The sequence below is a fragment of the Corvus cornix genome, chromosome 23 (genome assembly GCF_000738735.6).
Source record: "Corvus cornix cornix isolate S_Up_H32 chromosome 23, ASM73873v5, whole genome shotgun sequence".
In the NCBI taxonomy this organism is placed as follows: Eukaryota; Metazoa; Chordata; class Aves; order Passeriformes; family Corvidae; genus Corvus; species Corvus cornix.
In genome coordinates, this window is record NC_046352.1 from 4,627,099 (window position 1) to 4,643,698 (window position 16,600).

Below are 16,600 nucleotides of genomic sequence, written 5' to 3' on the forward strand. Positions count from 1 at the left end.
TGGTGATGACAGTGGTGTGTGTACGTGGTCTAGGGCTCCAATGAGCCTTTCAAGGTGCACAGTCCATGTTCATCCTCCTCCTGATCTCCTGCACTGCAGATAACTCCTGGGGATGAAAGCTGGCTCCATGTCTCTCCCATTCCCCAGGGCACAGAACTCCTGACATCCAGACCTTCTTTGGTATGAGAGTCTGTCTTATCACAGCCTGAGGAGATACAGGCTCACCACAGCATGGGGGCTCCTTGTACCTCTCCTCAGAGTCCCCTGGAATTAACGTAAAACATCCAAACTGTAAAAGGTCAGTGTTTACTGTTGTCTTTGGAGATCTGGATTTACAGAGACTCCTCAGTCCTACAGTGCATTTCTGCCTGTGGGGTCACTCACTGGCACCCACAGATGCTTTTATAAATGTCTCTGGGACTAAAACTGCTTTCTCTGTGGAATCCTCAGCTTTTCCAGAGGAGGAGGGGAGCAGCCTTGCCAGGGGAAGAGACATGGAGGCACAAGTAGAGGTACAGACATACACACTGTGCCTGTTCAAGTGCATCATTCCAACCTGCTTTGCTACAAACAAGCTCTGCTTTATCCTAAAGAGACATAACAGGTCCCCAAAGTAAAATGTGTCTGGCTCTTCCCCCAAGGGTGCTTCAAGGGCTGGATTTTTCACATGGAAAATTGTTTTCCTCTAGTTCTGTCATTTCCCACTGTTTGCTTTCTGTCTGTCTCTGCAGGTCTCACTTTGGTTTTAATTTAGTGTTGCTCCTTTCAGCATGGAAGCTGGAGGCTCAAACACAAGGCTTGTGCTCTGCACAGAGGAGTGAGTGCAGCCTCTTGGCTTGCAGGGCAGGGATATCACAGCTATAGCAGGAATATCACGGCTTCAGGGCCCCCAGTCCCTGCTGTGGATTTCCTCTGTGAGTTGAGGCAGGTCCCCACCTCTCCTCTGCTTCGTTCCTCTCTGCCACAGCATGTTCTGCTGCAGGAGTCGGTGCCACAGCGGTGACAAGGACAAACGTGACCCCGGAGCGAGTGTGCAGCAAGCAGGGTCTCTTCTGACCTCGTCACTGTGGTCCTCTAGGAGGTTAAAGCACAGATAGTACATTAAAAACACGAGGTGCCCACATCCTGCCCAATGGAAGCTGTAGGAATAGCACAGAGAAGAGCTCAAATCTAATCTTGCATCTATAAACAGCTTATGTTGCTTTTTATGAGCAGTTGAATCAAACAGTGGGAATTGAAAGCAGCTGTTACTCAGTCACTGCACAGGAAGGAGCGAGTGGCAGCCGAAGTCAACACATTGGGGCAAAATGCCTTCAATTTCTAGTCAAAGTCAGAGTGAGGACATTGGAATAAGGAACAAATCAAAGGAAAGTGTTTTCTGCTCCCAGTGTTCTGCTGATGGGAAGGTTGAGTTACACGTCATGAATTATTCACTGCTTGTGGCGATGCTCTGATGATTGCTTTGCAGGTAGGAAGAGGGGGAGAGTCGCCAGTTTGTATCACAGCCCCCAGACAGCTCCTGGCTGGAACACACCATCTGCCTGGAGAAGAACCATCCAGGAGCCCATCCTGGCTGTGCTCCATCCCAGGCAGGACACTACCCACACCCCAGGGACCCATCAACCCATGCTGTGAGGGTGGACCTGGCCCAGAAATACCTGTTCTTTTCCCATTTTTCTTCTCCCTTGCTTATTCAGCAGGAGTCAACTTTCTAGAAACCTTCAAAACTAGACTTTTGGATCTCTCATTGATACAGATCAAAGAAGGTTTTTGATGCTTTATCTGACATTTTGGTGTTTTTAAGGGTGTTTGCTGACTGGGACAAGCAGCGCATTGATGAAGGAGCCGTGCCTGCGGGTCCCTCTGTGACAGGGACAGTGGCAGGGCCAAGCAGGTCCCTCTTTGCTCCATGGTGCTGTTCAGCCTGGACCTGGAGGGAATGCTCATGGGACAGTGTGATGAAGAATGGATGGGTTACAGGTTTGTAAAAGGATTGATTTTAGGGCAGAGAGGAAATTAAGAACCTCCCAAACCTGAAGGATGTCTCTTTGATGCAATCTGTCCCTTGTGCTCTCCTTGCTCCACGTCTGCATCAGCAAGAGGTGACCAGACTGCAGCCCAGCTCCTGCCCAATGCCAAGGGAAGGGCAATGATCCTCACTTACAAGTCTGAACTCTTGTTTTGCATTCCTTGCCTTTTCCCCCTCTCCCTGTGGGGAATGGGAATACCCTGTTACCTCTGAGACCTGGTGAAGACCGAGGGGTCTCCTCCATCCACTGTGTCCGTAAGTAGTCCCAAGCCAAACCAGACAAACCATGTAAGGGAGGAAGGAATGAAATTTAATGAGCCAAATGTCACAGGGAAAACCTGAAAAGAGTAACTTGAGGTTTAAAACCTAGTTGCAGATATGTCCCAGAATACCAGGTTTAGGCACACACAAGTGGTGGCCAACGCTTCGCGACGGCTTAGGCAAAACATCTCGTGGAAAGCACATGGATGGAGGAGTCTTGCTTTTCCTGGTGCTCAGGCAGGTTCAAGCATTTCTGAGAGCCTGGGAGAAGCAGGAGAGGACTCAATACAAAGAATCTTTGGGATGAGAGAATTCAGGGTATTCCTTCTCAGATGAACCCAAAATGTCAAGAGCTGTAAGTCCACACCATTTAAAAAAGAGTTTTATATGCAAATAGTTATGTGAAGAATTAAACCTCCTGGCAGCATATGCCACCCAACCATCTATATTGCTGAGCTGATGAACAAGAACTGGAGAGAAATGGATTAAAAAGAAGATTAAAAGGATGCTGAACATTCGAAGTTCAGACTTCTGTCTGTCTGCATTTTAACCTTCTGATGTTTAAGAGATTTTGGGAGGGGAGAGATTTTTAAATGTTTAATTTGTATATTTAGCAGTATCTGAAGGTCATTTTTACTTTTTTTTTCTGGCCTCCTGGCTTTTACATAGCTGAGGGAAGAAGAAGTGTTTAAAAAAGTAAATAGATAATGAAACCATAAGAAATTGGCAGGGGAAGCTGGGGCCAGGCAGCAATGTGGATTTTCTTTTCAATTGAATAGATTTTAGAGGGGTAATTCACCCTCAAAGGGGATGAATTTAGGGGATAATTCATCCCCTCAGCAATGTTTCTCTGTTTTCCTCAAGCAGATCTCTAGGAACACAAAAAAGCTTAACAAACATCCATGGTACATTTTCCATATTCTTTCTAACATTAATGGGAATGTTGATATTTCTCAGTTTGGAAATTTCTTCTCTAAGTACTTAATATTTTCTTAGCGTCAAGTCATTCACTGATGCAGGTTTAAAAACATTTATTTCCACTGGCTGCTGTTGACCCCCTCAGCTCCATAAACCACCCCTTTCTTTCCGAGCAGACTCCACACAATTACCCAGCCCACAAATGACCATGATAGGGGTGATGCTGTCCTGATAAATTTTAATTGGTAGGAGTTACAAATGAAATTGCTTATCATCAATGTAACTTTTGTGCCTTCAGAGCTGGGATTATTCCTGTGGCATTAATCCACTGCAGGTCTGGGTTTTGGCTTCTCTGCCCCTGGCTGTTACTTGCAGGATTTCCAATTTTGGAGTGAGCAGCAGGGGATGCTGCTGAACTCACCTGAAGTTTCTCCTTTCAACCAGACATGATGTGCTTGACAAAAGCTGAGGAGAAATGAGAGTGTGAGAGGTCAGGACATGCTGTGAGCTGGGGCGGGCAGGTGGAGAGGCAGGAGGGGGACCCCCAGCCCAGACACCCCAGGGATAAAGGGGATGCTCTGCCAGGACTGATATTCCTCTTTCTGTTCCCACTTCTTGCATGCTATCCCCAACCTGGTCAGAGTGATGCCAACCCTTGGAGATAAGGCAGTACCATTATCCCCAGTTTTCTGAGGCCAAGAGAAATGGGTCCCCTCTTTTCCTCTCTCTGCTCTCCAATTTTAGGCATTCCCAAATTTAACCACCTCCTATTCCAGATTTTCACCCTCTTGGAGCTGCAAGTGATCCAGGTCTCCAAATGTTCCCAATTAGCCTCTGCTGTGAAAGATGCTGGCTTTGTTTATTTTTGTTTATTTTCAATAGCTTGCAACAAAATGGTGCCAAAACAGCCCTGAACTCCTTGGAAACATGCTGTCTTCAGCTGCTTTTCCTGGAAATCACTGGTACAACCACCTTGTTCCCACCCCGGCTGACATGTCTCAGTGCTTTTTTGGAAAGGCTTTGGAGGGTGGTCCACACCTCCCTTCCAGTGATCATCAATGTCATAGAATCATGGAATCATTAAGGTTAGAAAAGACCATTAAGATCATTGAGTCCAACCAGAGCCCTTGCAAAGGATGGATTTTGCACCCTAAGACACGACAGTCATATCTGAGATGGCCCCAATGGGAATCTCTTGCTCCTACCTTCATAGTTGATACAGCCATTGGCATCTTCCTGCCCTGCCATGAGCTGCTCCACCTCGCTTTCCGTCATCTTCTCTCCTGGAAGAGGAGGATGGAGAGGTGAGGGGAAGGGTTTTCAGCCTGCCAGGACCTTCCTGTCTTTCTTCCAGATAACCAAAGACACCAGAGGAAGAAGGGGATTAAAGAAGAGCTGTGTGCCACTACTGAGGAATGCTGGTGGGACATTGTGGAGAGACCACACTGCAGCTGTTGTTTGATAACTGAGGATGTTCTGGAGTCCCCATTTTGCCGGGATCATGCATGAAGCTGTGGCATAAGATGGAAAAGGCCACGCATTCAGGAGTCATTGACTCCTAAAAGAGACAATGAGCAGCAGAGCGAAAAGGGTCTCTGCGGTATGTGAGGCCAGCCAGCTACCTGAGCCACTTGTCCAGAAAGAGCCTGGGGCCCATGCCCTGCTCCCCCCTGGAGCCAGCCCGTACCCAGCGTGACCAGCACATGGCGCAGCTCAGCCCCCATGACCATCCCGTTGCCCTCCTTGTCGAAGACACGCAGCCCTTCCACAAAGTCCTCGAAGGTGCCCTGCTCCTTGTTGCGGGTGAAGTGCTGCAGGATGGGGAGGAAGGTCTCAAAGTCCAGCATCTTTGTGTTCATTTCTGGAAGGGGAGGAGATGAGGTCAGAGACGAACCTCATGGGGCTGAATTCAGCCTCTGAGGGCCTCCTGATTAACTTTCTTGCTCTCTTTTCCATCAGAGTACAGGGGAGAAGCCCCATGAGGAGATGGAACTATTATATTAGACTTGAGATTGGAAGATCCATATGAGGAATAGAGTATTAACATCAGGGGACTGCACAGAGACCCCTGATATCAGCCCAAAATTAAACCATCAGGTGGGCTGTCTGTCACCATGGTAATATGGCCACACTGGGACTGTTTGGGTTATACTGGTTTGCACCAGTTCAGGATAAGGTCTGCTAAGCATCACTTGCCACCATTCCTGTGTGAGGACTGCCTCTCCCGTATGTCATCATCCATGGTATGGGGGAGTGAAGGAATTACACAGGAATGAAGCTTATCTGCATAATTTCCTTTCCAGTTCCTTCACCTTGCAGGGTTCTTCCTACAGGGAATGTAACCCTCTACTTGCTGCCAGGGAGAACAGGAATTGCTTGTCCCACCCTGTCCCCAGCTTGCCGTCACCTTCTGGTTTGGGCTTGCCCAGCACCTTGAGGACCTCTGCATTGGTGGGGTTGTGGCCGAGTGCCCGCAGGACGTCCCCGCACTGTCCGTAGCTGATCTGCATCGTCCCCGCGGGCGTCCGGTCAAACAGCCCGAAGGCTTCTCTGAACTCTGCAGGGAAGAAGAGCTCAGAGCGGCCCCATTCCCACTCCAGCAAAGCACGTCGTGCCTGGCCAGCAGGGAAGGGATGGACACGTGCGCGCTGTGCCCTCTGAACACGTCGCAGCCCTGAGTGAGCTTGAGCAATGCGGGCTGACTGTTGCCAGACTCCTTGGACGAGTGGCTTGGCTGCTCAGGCAGGTTTTGTCACCTCTGCAGAGCTGGCTGGGTGACCTGCTGGATCCCTGCACTCTCAGCAGCTGGCTTTGCTGCAGGACATCTCTACTTATCCCCTTTTCCACTCGGATCTCCACTCTCTGGGGGTGTTCCTCCCACCAGAATCCCTGACTTTGACCCAGGCTGCATCTCGCACCATGAAGGAAAAATATCTTTTCCCTGCCAGGCTCTGGATCCTGCTGGTCTTTCCCCAAAGAGGGGATTTGATGTGTGGGGCCTCGTCTCTCATGTCTGTGGTGAAAAACTAGCTGGAAAAACAATTCCCCATTTCTAAAGCCATCTCTGAGAGAATCTGAACTCAGCACTTACCTTCAATCTGCTCTGCTGTGAATTCGATCTGTAGAGAGAAGAGAGCAGAGCTGGGCATGAGAGGTGTGCTACTGCTGGGGGGAGCAAAGGGACTCTTCCCCTCTGGACCTCTCCCTCCTTGGGCTTGGGGCAGGCACCGTATCCATGCCGTGTCCCATACCTATGCCATGTCTGGCTGTGCTGTGTCCCCGACTGCTGCTGCCCTTGCTGTGGAGCTGAGATCCCTGTGGAGAGCACAGCTGGCAGCAGCGGGATGGGCAGGCAGGAGGGATGCTCAGACCACAGTCAGGACTATTTTGGGTGGAAAGGATGTTATTTTAAGGCCTGATCCCAAGTTCAAGTGATTAAACAGTCTCCATGCTGAGCCTGCTCTTAATAACTCTCCTGCCACAGCTCTGGCTTAAAAATGTGAGTATCCCGAGGAATCACGGAAAAAGCGAGCTCCTGTTGTGGAGCCATTGGATAAAGGATGCTCTTACATGGAGGAGGCAACAAAGGCAACAAAATACTTCAGGATGGAGACAGTGGGTGGCAGAGAAGCCTTTTATTGCTGCTGGCCCCGACACGGGCTCTCAGCAGGAGCTGGGGGGTTCGACTCTGCAGCCGGAGCTCCGCGAGCAGCATCCTGGTTCCCTCCAGTGAGTGCTGGGCAGGGCTGGGTGGGGAAGACTGAGACATCCCCCCAGCGAGGACAGCATCACTCCCAGCCTGCTGCATCCACACAATCAGATAATTTTCCCCTCCCAAGGCTGGCTTCCAGCCTGGCTAATGCCATTTGCACAGCGCTTTACATCGCCTGTGTCTGGCAGATGACAGGCACGGAGAAACACGGTGACATCTTCATTCCTCACTCACCTTCACGCTCTTGGGATCGAAAGCAGGCTCCGATCCTGGAGCTGCTTTGGCTGCTTCCTTCTTCGGGTCGGGTTTCTTGAGCGGCATCGTGCCGGGATTTGCGGAGGTGCGGGATGAGTCCTGCCGCCCAGCGAGGGAAGCGAATGAGGGATGAAAGGCAAAGGCTGCTCCTTCCCTTATATACAGAGCCCAGTGCTCACCCTGGAGGGCAGGCCAGCTGCTGAAGCAACTGCTACTTACTATAAAAGGAAGAAAACTCAAACGAGAGGGGCCCCAATTTGACAATTGCCCATTGTCATCAGCTCCTGGCTCCACGGAGCCACCAGCTGCCCCCCCCAGCTGCAAAAGGGGGGACGTGTCCCCCTCCAGCACCTGCACCGGGTGGGCTGCATGGGGGCTGCTTGCTAAACGATCACTGAAACCTAAACGCAAATGGCCACGGGGGCCCGGCAAGAAAATAGCAACAGGATGGCTGATAAACCTGCCCTGATACCCACAGGGAAATGTGCCTGGTTGCAGGCAGCCCGGCAAGGGCCAGCACTGCAGAGCCCTTTTAAGACCAGGATTTATGAAGAGCTGCTTCAAAGGAGCTCAGAACTCTCTGAACACTGCCTTGGCCTCATGCTCAGGGTCTGCTTTGCCCCAGTCTCTCCCCAGGGCTGAGCTTGTGCCCTGGAAAAGACCAGTGTAGGTGCTCACCTCCCTCAGGATGGCTAAGGAGGAAACACAAATGATGGCCAAAGGCACAACTGAATCCATCAGCGCAGATCTTTCCCAGCCTAGCACCACCCATCCCAAGCACCTACAAAACGTGCAGGGCCGATGGGGTCTCCTTTTGGCTCCTCTCCAGGTGCTGGGCAGGCTCTGGTGGGAGATGCCCCTGCTCTCACCCTCCTTCCAACTGTTTGAAGACCCACAAAAGGCACAGAACTCACTGAAGTTCCGCATCCCAGAAAATGGGGCTTGAGGGTGATACTGAGACATTCTAAACCAGTAACTTAAACAAAGTGTGGGGCACCAGGGCACAGGAGGAGTTACGGGGGTCATTCAGGAGGAGGGAACAGCCACAAACTCCTGGGAATTTGCTATATGCCATCATCTCCTGATTGCTAGCGGGGACTGGGGAGCTGAGGGGGCTGGATGGCTGTCATTTGCAATCACTGTTTTCCAGAGCTCTCTAGAATACTAGTCATTTGGCAAAAAAAACCAACGTGTTTTGCTAAGTGTGAACTCGGAGCCTGGGTCAGGTTTCGCCTGGGAAATCAAGGGAATCAAATTGCCCCTGAGCTGCCTCCCCCTCAGCATCCATCTGACACCAAAATAACCTCACCTTAACTCCATCCTCACTCCCCAGAATCCCTCTTCTGGGTCAGAAATCAGACCCAGCAGAGCCTTCAGAAAACATTCATGGTGCAGTTGGACTGTTTATCCCTCGGTTGCCCTCCGTGCCCATGCAGCATCCCGAGGAGCTGCTGACAGAGCTCGTGTCACACCCACGCCATGGCCCGGGCGGTGCAGACAGGCAGCTGCCCCCGATGTCCCCAAACCCTCCTTGATTTTCAGCTGATGGCCACTGCAGGGCTTGTGTTGCTGTCTGATTCTATCAGCAGGAGCAGCAGCCCCTCCTGAGCCCTGTCCTTGGGATTTGCGGTGCTCCCTCGGCCTTCCCTCGCTGCAGGAGCCCAGCAGGACTCTGACCCTCATCATGCAGTCATGGGGGCTCATGGCTGGGGCCAGAATGAGCTGCCTTGCCAGGAAAACCCCAAGGGAGGCTCCAGGGGCTCTGCTGCTCTGTGCAGGATTGGGGCACTCACGGAGGCAGCAAGAGCTGTGTCTGGCCATGGATTACACGGGCCAAGGGAGGGGCCCAGGCTGGGAGCTGCTGTTCCAGGGATTTGGCACTGCGCTGTTGAATTCCATCCTCATCCCACTAATGACAACCTGCTTGGGGAAAGAGGGCTCCCCTCTTTGTGCCCCAGGGGGACACAAGGTGTTGGAACTGGCTGGGTGGTGGGAGCAAGCTGGGCATCAGCATGATCCTGAAAGGCAGGGGGCAGCCCTGGGGCCGCCACAGGGGGATGCAGGGGGATGGTGACAGCTGCAGTGGGACCAGCTCTGACCTGATGCCCAACGACAGCGTGGGACCCCGTGCGGGTGGCTGCTCCCTCCACCCCCCTGCCCCAGGATGGAGCCTCCAGCCCCTCTCCACAGGAGACCGAATGCAGACATGCCCTGAGGTCACTGTGGGTGCCTGGGGGAGCAGGACAGATCCCAGCACATGTCCCCAAAACACATCCCAGCCCCCGGAGAAGGAAAAGGGTTAAACTGGTGTCTGCCTGAAAGACATCCTAACGCAGGAGCATCAGCTCGAGGTGCTGCTCACGTGCTTGCACCCTCTGCCTCCCTGCTTCTAGCCACCTCGCTGGGATTTCCCCCACCTTCCTCCGGCTCCTTGGGACCAGTCTGGGGCTGGAGGGGACTTGGGGGCAGTGGGGGAATGCTGTGACAGCTGAAAAATGAGCCACCAGGCAGTGAGAGAAGTTTCTGAAAAGAGAAGAGGAATCTGCCTTGAATGAAGAGGATTTTAGCACCTTGGGCTAAGCCAATAAACCTCTGCCATCCCCATCCGAACGGGAATTGTTTGCACACGCTCCCAGAGCTGCTTAAAGCAGGCAAGACACAAAGAGAGAATAGGATCAAGCATGATGGGGGGAGAAACCGCCCTGCCTGGAGAGCCTGTGAGCAGATCCCTATAGCCGTGCCGGGGCAGTGCCCGCAGGGACAGGGGGTTCACCCAGCCCTGATCTCCCAGGGACGGGCTGTGCCCCCACTGCCGCCTCACCTCAGCGGGGCTGGCAGCCAGGACGGTGCTCCCAGAAGATGCTCTGTCCTGCTGAACGCACCAGCCCTCTCCACCGCTGGCAGCAATTCTGGTCCCTGAAGTCCCCATCCGAGTGACACGGTGGCACCATGGAGGCATCTGGTCCCGTGGGAGGTATCATGGTGACTCTCTTCTGCTGCTGCCTCCTCAGCTCGGCGTGGGCTCTGGTAAGTCTGCGTGGCCCCGGGGCTCCTCCGGTCCCTCTCCTGGTTTTAAATGTTGTGCCACCCGCCCGGTCGGGGCTGGGCGTGCTCCCGACTCACGGTCCCGCTCTGCAGAGCTGCTGGGCAGGAGGGAGAGCATCTCCACTCTCTCCACTCCTGCTAAAAGCTTCCCAGCAGCCATGGAGGCACTGCAGCGTGATGGCTTTTCCATTTCTTGGACACATTGAGGGCAGGGCTCACTGCCTCGGAAGAGTCGGGGGAACGGAGCGGGCGGTTTACGAGCAGTGCAGGAGGGGCTGGAGGCATGTGGGGAGAGCAGAGCTGGGCACAGCCAGTGAGACTCCCACAGCCAGGCCCCCACCCTGCTGATGAACCCTCAGCATCCCACGCCTGCCCCACATCCCTCACCAGCCCCCCATCCAGCCACCCAGATGCTGGTTTGGGGAAGAGCATGGACGGGAGTCCTGGATCTCTCTGGAGCCAGGTTTGGCTGTGCTCACTGCAGTCAGTCTGGGGAGAGTGACCCCTCTGCATCCCAGCTCCTTTTCACTTCCAAAGCTGTGTCCTCATCCTGGCTCTAGACTCCTTCAAGCATCTTAGCCCAAAACACCCCAAAAGACATTTGCACATGTGGTGTGATGGGGAGGCTGAAGGTGCCATGGGTTGCACTGTCTACTCCGGGAACTGGACACTGGCTGGTTCGCTGAGCCCTGGTCAGGCATTTTACCCAGAGGTTGCCAGACCTGGCCTGGAGAGCTCAGTGTGGGCAACAGGGACACCCAGCACTGCTCGTGGGGTGGGTGACAGAGAGCTGGGGCAGGAGCCCGACAGGCCACTGATTTCTGCACAGAAACATGAGCAGAAATGACCATGGAGAGGGTGGGAGGGGGCTTGGGGTCAGCATCAGCCTTGGAAGAGGGAAAAATGAGAGCAGGTAGGCAGGAAGAGCTTTTTTCCTTCCCTGTGTTGTTGAATCTACCCAAAGCCACCTAAACCTGACTCTCCTGGAGAGGGTTGGGAGAGCATGGCCATGCTGTGACTTGAGCCGAGGGGTTGTCACTTGGGTTTTGTCTGGGCAGGTTGATCCCGATGATGTTCTCACGAAAGAAGAGCAGATCTATCTCCTGGTGGAGGCCAAGGAAAAGTGTCAGAGAGACATAAAGGCCCAGCTGGAGAAGATCAAAGGTATTGTCCCTCCCCTGTGCTTGGGCCAGCCAGCCCTGGTGGAGCTCGTTACACTGTGGGGAATACTGTCCCCTCTGACGGGAGCGGGATGGGGCTGAGGACACCCAGCTCCTCGGGGTTTGTGGAGCTCATGGCACCCTGTGTGCTCTGGGTGCAACCATCACCCTGAGGAGCCAGCACTGGCTCCAGCAGTTTCCAGACAGCTCCATGTACACCACAAACGAGAGCTGTGGAGGGGCCTTGCCCCATCTGGAAGAGGTGGGATGTGTCCCTATCCCTGGCCCCCTGCAGCTTCTCCCTCTCTGCAGCCCAGGGGAATCTGTGGCAGCGTTTTCCTCCCCCTGGTCCAGCATACACCTGGGGAAGCCAGAGGTTATGCTGAGGCCCTGACTGGAGATGTGAGATGTGTCTTTGCTCTTTGGCCAGACCCCAGCTGCCCTCCAGAGTGGGATGGGATCATCTGCTGGCCAAGGGGCTCCCCCAGCCAGGAGGTGTCAGTGCCTTGCCCCGACTACATCTATGACTTCAACCACAAAGGCAAGTCTTGTACCTGGGCAGAGAGCGACCTCTCCCTGGTGACAATCCATGCAGCAGGGACATGTCTGGGCTTCCCGCGGGTCCTTCTGCTGCCACAGTGCCCGTTGCTGTTCCCAGGTCATGCCTACAGGTACTGCAGTGCCTACGGGACCTGGGCCATGGCTCTCAGCATCAACAAGACCTGGGCCAACTACACGGAGTGTGCCCTGCTCTTCTCCTCCGAGAGCCGGAGCCGCGAGAAGGTGATCGTGTGTGTCAGAGGTGCTGGGAAAGGGGTGTGGATGGGGGCCAGGGAAGGATGAAGCAAAGGCCAGAGAAGTGCTGGGGGTGGGGTGCTCTTCCCTCTCTGCTCCTCAAACCAGCCCTGCTCCCCCTGTGCTCCGGCAGGGAGGTGGAGCTCAGTCCTTCTCTTCCAGGAGGTGTTTGACCGCCTGCACCTGATGTACACCGTGGGCTACTCCATCTCACTGGCCTCCCTCATCGTTGCTGTCTGCATCCTCTCCTACTTCAAGTAAGGGGAGGCCAAAGCCCCTCCTGTGTGGGAGAACCCTCCTCATCCCATCGCCCACACACACGAGCCCTGAGGGGGGGCAGCCCCCAAAGGAATAGGAACAACCCCAGACCCAACACAAACATCCACCAATTTCCCAAAGCCCCAAACACCCCAGTGTGACCAGCTCCTGGTCTGCTCCACCCCGCTCTTGGACAGTGTGGACACGCCACTTGCTCCTAGGTCTGCTTTCTGTGTCCATGGGAAGGCTGACACCCCAGAGCTCCCTCTGGGACCCCCCCATTCCCTCAGCCCAGGTGTGATGAGTTGGCTGGGCAGCGGGGCTGGGTTCGTGTGACATCCCTTCTCCGCAGGCGCCTGCACTGCACACGGAACTACATCCACGTCCACCTCTTCACCTCCTTCATCTGCCGGGCCCTCAGCATCTTCGTGAAGGACATGGTGCTCTACTCAGGCACGGTGCCCAGCGACACCGACAGGATGCGGGAGGAGGATTTCAGGGGTCCCTTGCCAGGACAACGGGGCCACTTGGCAAGTGGTGGATGGGGGAAAAGGGGAATTTAGGAGCCCTGATGCAATGGGATGTGCTCGGGATCCTCCCAGTCCAGGGCTGTGCTGCTCAGGGGAAGGGGATGAAGGTCCACCTTTGGCTCTACCCAGCTCCTCCCTGTCCTGGTGCCACACTAGAGACGAGAGCGACAGAGTACCTTGGCCTGTGTACAGGCAATACCTGTCCTGTGGGAAAGAAGATGCTGGAATATCCCAGGGAAGATGTAGGTCTCTGCGAGAGGAACACGGGGCACAGCTGGGTTTTGGTGACCAGAAAGCAAAAAGTTTTGCTTTTGGGGACCAGCCTGACATGGGCATCTCCCTGTGCCCACAGGTTGGCTGCAAGGTGGTGGTGACTCTCTTCCTCTATTTTCTGGCCACCAACCACTACTGGATCCTGGTGGAAGGTCTCTACCTGCACAGCCTGATCTTCATGGCCTTCCTCTCCAACAAGAACTACTTGTGGGTCCTCATCATCATCGGCTGGGGTGAGCACAGACCCGGCCGTGGGCCCGGAGAGCAGCCTGGAGCTGTGGCATCGGCCACGGCTGAGCAGCACCGAGTGCCCAGGGAAGGGCAGTGGGAAGCAGGAACTGATTTGATCTGCAAAGGTGATGCTTCAACCCTGCTCCTCACTCTGGCTCTGCCCTTCCAGGTCTCCCTGCTGTGTTTGTGTCTGTCTGGGCCAGCGTCAGGGCCTCGCTGGCGGATACGCAGTGCGTACACCCACCTTTGGGAGGGGAAGAGTGGTTGCAAATGCCAGCAAAGTATCTGTGGGCACCAGAGCTTTTTGGAAATGAAAATTTTCCAAAAAGAACAAGAGGAGGAAACACACATTCAAGGCTTGTTCATAGAATTGTCAGTAATGCAGAGTGATAATGGTTTTGTTCTGCATTTGGGAGGATGGTGGATGCAGGTTTGCAGCATAAATTGATCAATAAACAGCACAGAGATGGATGCTAAAGGGCACATTCTGGAGTGAGGCATTTTAAAAGGAGAAAGGCCACCACTTGAACAGCAGGAGTTTGGGATGAGGTGGCCAAGGAGCCCTCAGGAACATTAATGCTTATTTAAACCTGCTTTGCCCCACCATGACAGTTACAAATGCTTGTAGCTAGGGCTCAAGATTTACACAAAGCCCACCAAAGGGGTGAAGGGTAGGAGATGGTGGTTGGGGGTACAGGGAGCCATCAGCTGGCAATTTACCTTCCCAGTGACATCAGGTTTCTCCAAGGAGTTTCTTTACTGGTCTTCTCAGGTGCTGGGACCTCAGTGCGGGGAACATGAAGTGGATTTATCAGGTCCCCATCCTGGCTGCTGTTGTGGTAAGAATCCTGTGGATAAGCCTCCCAATTCTTTTTGGGGAAAGAGGATTGATAGAGACCAGAGCTGTTTGCTTGTGGTCACTGGAGTTTTGTCCTGGCCACTTGGGCACCCAGGGAGGGCCCAGAGGGATCCGGGGGCTCTGGTCCCTCCTGCTTTGACCACAGCATCGCTGCCATGTCCCTGCCTGCACCAGAGTTGCCTGTCTGTGTCCCTGATGGCTCCTCAGGCAGACCCCAGGTCACTGTGAGCACCATCACCACAGTGGGTGTCTGTTGGCAGGTGAACTTTTTCCTCTTCCTCAACATCGTCCGGGTGTTGGCCTCCAAGCTCTGGGAGACCACCACGGGCAAGCTGGACCCCCGGCAGCAGTACAGGCAAGTGCTGGCAGCCCCACACCCTCATGTCCTGCCTGTTCAGCCAGGATGGCTCCCAGAGGTTGTGAATAAGGAGCAGAGGTGTGGGTAGGGCTGAAGGAGTGAGGAAGGGTGGCAGGACACTGGCAGCCAGTGCTTCTGGCAGCTCCGCTGGATTGAAGCCTGGCTCTGGAGTTCCGAGCTCTTCCTGCTCCCACCTCCAGCCTGGACACTGCGGGGGCCGGGGGCTGCCCAGCGGGTCCTGGGTAACAGCTCCAGGATTTCTCCTTTCAGGAAGCTGCTCAAGTCCACGCTGGTGCTGATGCCGCTTTTCGGAGTCCACTACGTGGTGTTCATGGCCATGCCCTACACCGAGGTCTCCGGACTCCTGTGGCAGATTCAGATGCACTACGAGATGCTCTTTAACTCCTCCCAGGTGTGTTGACACGGGACTGCTCTGAGCATTGAGGGATGTTCATCCAGGGAGGCTCCGGGACCTCAAACTCCACCTCTTTTGGTCTCTTGGCAGGGTTTCTTTGTGGCTTTTATCTACTGCTTTTGCAATGGGGAGGTAAGTGGGAAGAGCGAGGGGCTGAGCTCCCTGTTCCAGTCCCTTCAGGGTCAGGGAAGGCAAACCTGCAGCCCCAGGCTGTGATAACCAGAGCAAAAAGCTTGGATTCATCCCTCTCAGTAGGATATGGAGGGAAAAAAAAGAAAGGGAAAGGAAAAAGGGAGGTAAGGGAAAAGGGCAGGGGAAAGGGAAGGGAAAGCAGGAAGGGGAGGGAAGGTTGTTTTGCTGTCTCTGGGAACAGCAGCCCCCTCTGCTCACTCAGGTGCAGGCCGAGATCAAGAAGGCCCATTTCCGGAGGCTCCTGGCGCTGGACTTGGGGCAGCAGGCGCGCCCCGGGAGCTGCTGCTGCGCCGGGCCGGGGTCCCAGGCCCCCCAAAGCTGCAGCACGAGCCTGGCGGGGCGGGGAGCGGGGGGCACCCGGGGGCTGCTGCTCCCGGCCCGGCCCCGCCCGCCCGGATACATCCCCAGCTCCGGCGCCTCGGACCAGCTCCTGCCCTGCCCCGCCCAGGAAATGAGCCAGAAACCCCGGGGGGAAAACACGATGGATCTGACAGACCCGACTCAGTGTCACCCCAAGCCCGACAAGGAGCTGGAAACGGTGCTGTGAAAAGGAGGGTGCATCTCCCACCTCGGCATCCAGATGTGCCCGGAAAGATGCTGATCCTCACGCTTCGGGCTCTGCTGACACTTGCATGGAGGGCCAGGGTTGGTACAGCAGCTGGAACAGCCCAGCTCCCTTTCCGTCAGAGCCAGTGTACAAAAGGATCAGGTGCTCTCGCTCCTCCTTTCCCCCGGCCCAAAAACAAGCCATAAAACCTCATTCTCCTCCACGTGCAAGTGACTGATACGATGTCTGTGCATGCAAAGCCTTGAGTCTTCACCAGGAATCACCTCCGTGCTCACTCCTACCCCACAAGTGGGAGGTGACTTCTCCAGGGCATTAAAGCCCATCCCCTCGGACTCCCCTACCCAGAACCAGCTCCGGCCTTGTCCGGCCTGGGGGAGCACAGAGTGCCCGTGGAGCTGCTCTGCAGCTCACCCTGCCCTCCCTTGCATCCTCTGCAGCTCACGGGTGGCATGAACAGCAACACACAACCACAAATCAGAGCAGGAGGCACTGGGACAGGGTGGGCTGAGGGAGGCAGGACAAACTTTGTGGCCTGGAAGGGTGCAGGGAATACCTGGACCCCTAACACTTCATCCATTAACACACAGGCCCCTGCATGCAACAGTCGTGGCTGTGTCATCTCACTGCAGGCTAAGAAGTGAATAGTCTGTCTGGCTTGTGTCCATCCTTGTATTCTATCACGGAGCCAGCGGCCAGTGGCTGGAGAGCAGCAGCGGGGGGAAAGGCTGGAACCCTGGCCCC

At 54.6% G+C, this 16,600-nt stretch overlaps 2 protein-coding genes across 3 annotated transcripts; one reads left to right on the top strand and one right to left on the bottom strand.

The window, feature by feature from the left end:
- Positions 1-2,318: 2,318 nt before the first annotated feature.
- On the bottom strand, positions 2,319-10,147 carry LOC104698635 (myosin light chain, embryonic). Of its 2 annotated transcripts, XM_019280079.3 has the most exons (8): positions 9,997-10,147; positions 7,155-7,274; positions 6,300-6,327; positions 5,616-5,765; positions 4,896-5,069; positions 4,414-4,491; positions 3,630-3,673; positions 2,319-2,551 (listed from the first exon to the last, which is right to left on the bottom strand). In XM_019280079.3, exons 1-7 carry the CDS (start codon positions 10,132-10,134, stop codon positions 3,645-3,647), a joined length of 717 nt encoding a protein of 238 aa, XP_019135624.1. In that variant the 5' UTR covers positions 10,135-10,147; the 3' UTR covers positions 2,319-2,551; positions 3,630-3,644. The 2 variants fall into 2 exon arrangements, with proteins under 2 accessions (XP_019135624.1, XP_010412353.2); XM_010414051.4 differs by lacking the exon at positions 2,319-2,551 and having other exon boundaries at positions 3,430-3,673.
- LOC104698636 (parathyroid hormone/parathyroid hormone-related peptide receptor-like) lies at positions 10,106-16,056 on the top strand. The gene is made up of 13 exons (XM_039564514.1): positions 10,106-10,202; positions 11,279-11,384; positions 11,811-11,921; positions 12,039-12,163; positions 12,338-12,432; positions 12,786-12,963; positions 13,316-13,469; positions 13,637-13,697; positions 14,240-14,306; positions 14,587-14,681; positions 14,955-15,096; positions 15,190-15,231; positions 15,494-16,056. Exons 1-13 carry the CDS (start codon positions 10,125-10,127, stop codon positions 15,836-15,838), a joined length of 1,599 nt encoding a protein of 532 aa, XP_039420448.1. The 5' UTR covers positions 10,106-10,124; the 3' UTR covers positions 15,839-16,056.
- The last annotated feature ends 544 nt before the right edge of the window (positions 16,057-16,600 follow it).

Coding starts and splice junctions, on each gene's coding strand:
- LOC104698636 (XM_039564514.1), top strand. CDS start 10,125: ATGGAGGCATCTGGTCCCGTGGGAGGTATCATGGTGACTCTCTTCTGC. Junction 10,203..11,278: donor TCAGCTCGGCGTGGGCTCTG/GTAAGTCTGCGT, acceptor TTGTCTGGGCAG/GTTGATCCCGATGATGTTCT. Junction 15,232..15,493: donor ACTGCTTTTGCAATGGGGAG/GTAAGTGGGAAG, acceptor CTGCTCACTCAG/GTGCAGGCCGAGATCAAGAA.
- LOC104698635 (XM_019280079.3), bottom strand. CDS start 10,134: ATGCCTCCATGGTGCCACCGTGTCACTCGGATGGGGACTTCAGGGACC. Junction 7,275..9,996: donor TGGCTGCCAGCCCCGCTGAG/GTGAGGCGGCAG, acceptor GCTGGGCGGCAG/GACTCATCCCGCACCTCCGC. Junction 3,674..4,413: donor TGGCTGTATCAACTATGAAG/GTAGGAGCAAGA, acceptor ATTTCTCCTCAG/CTTTTGTCAAGCACATCATG.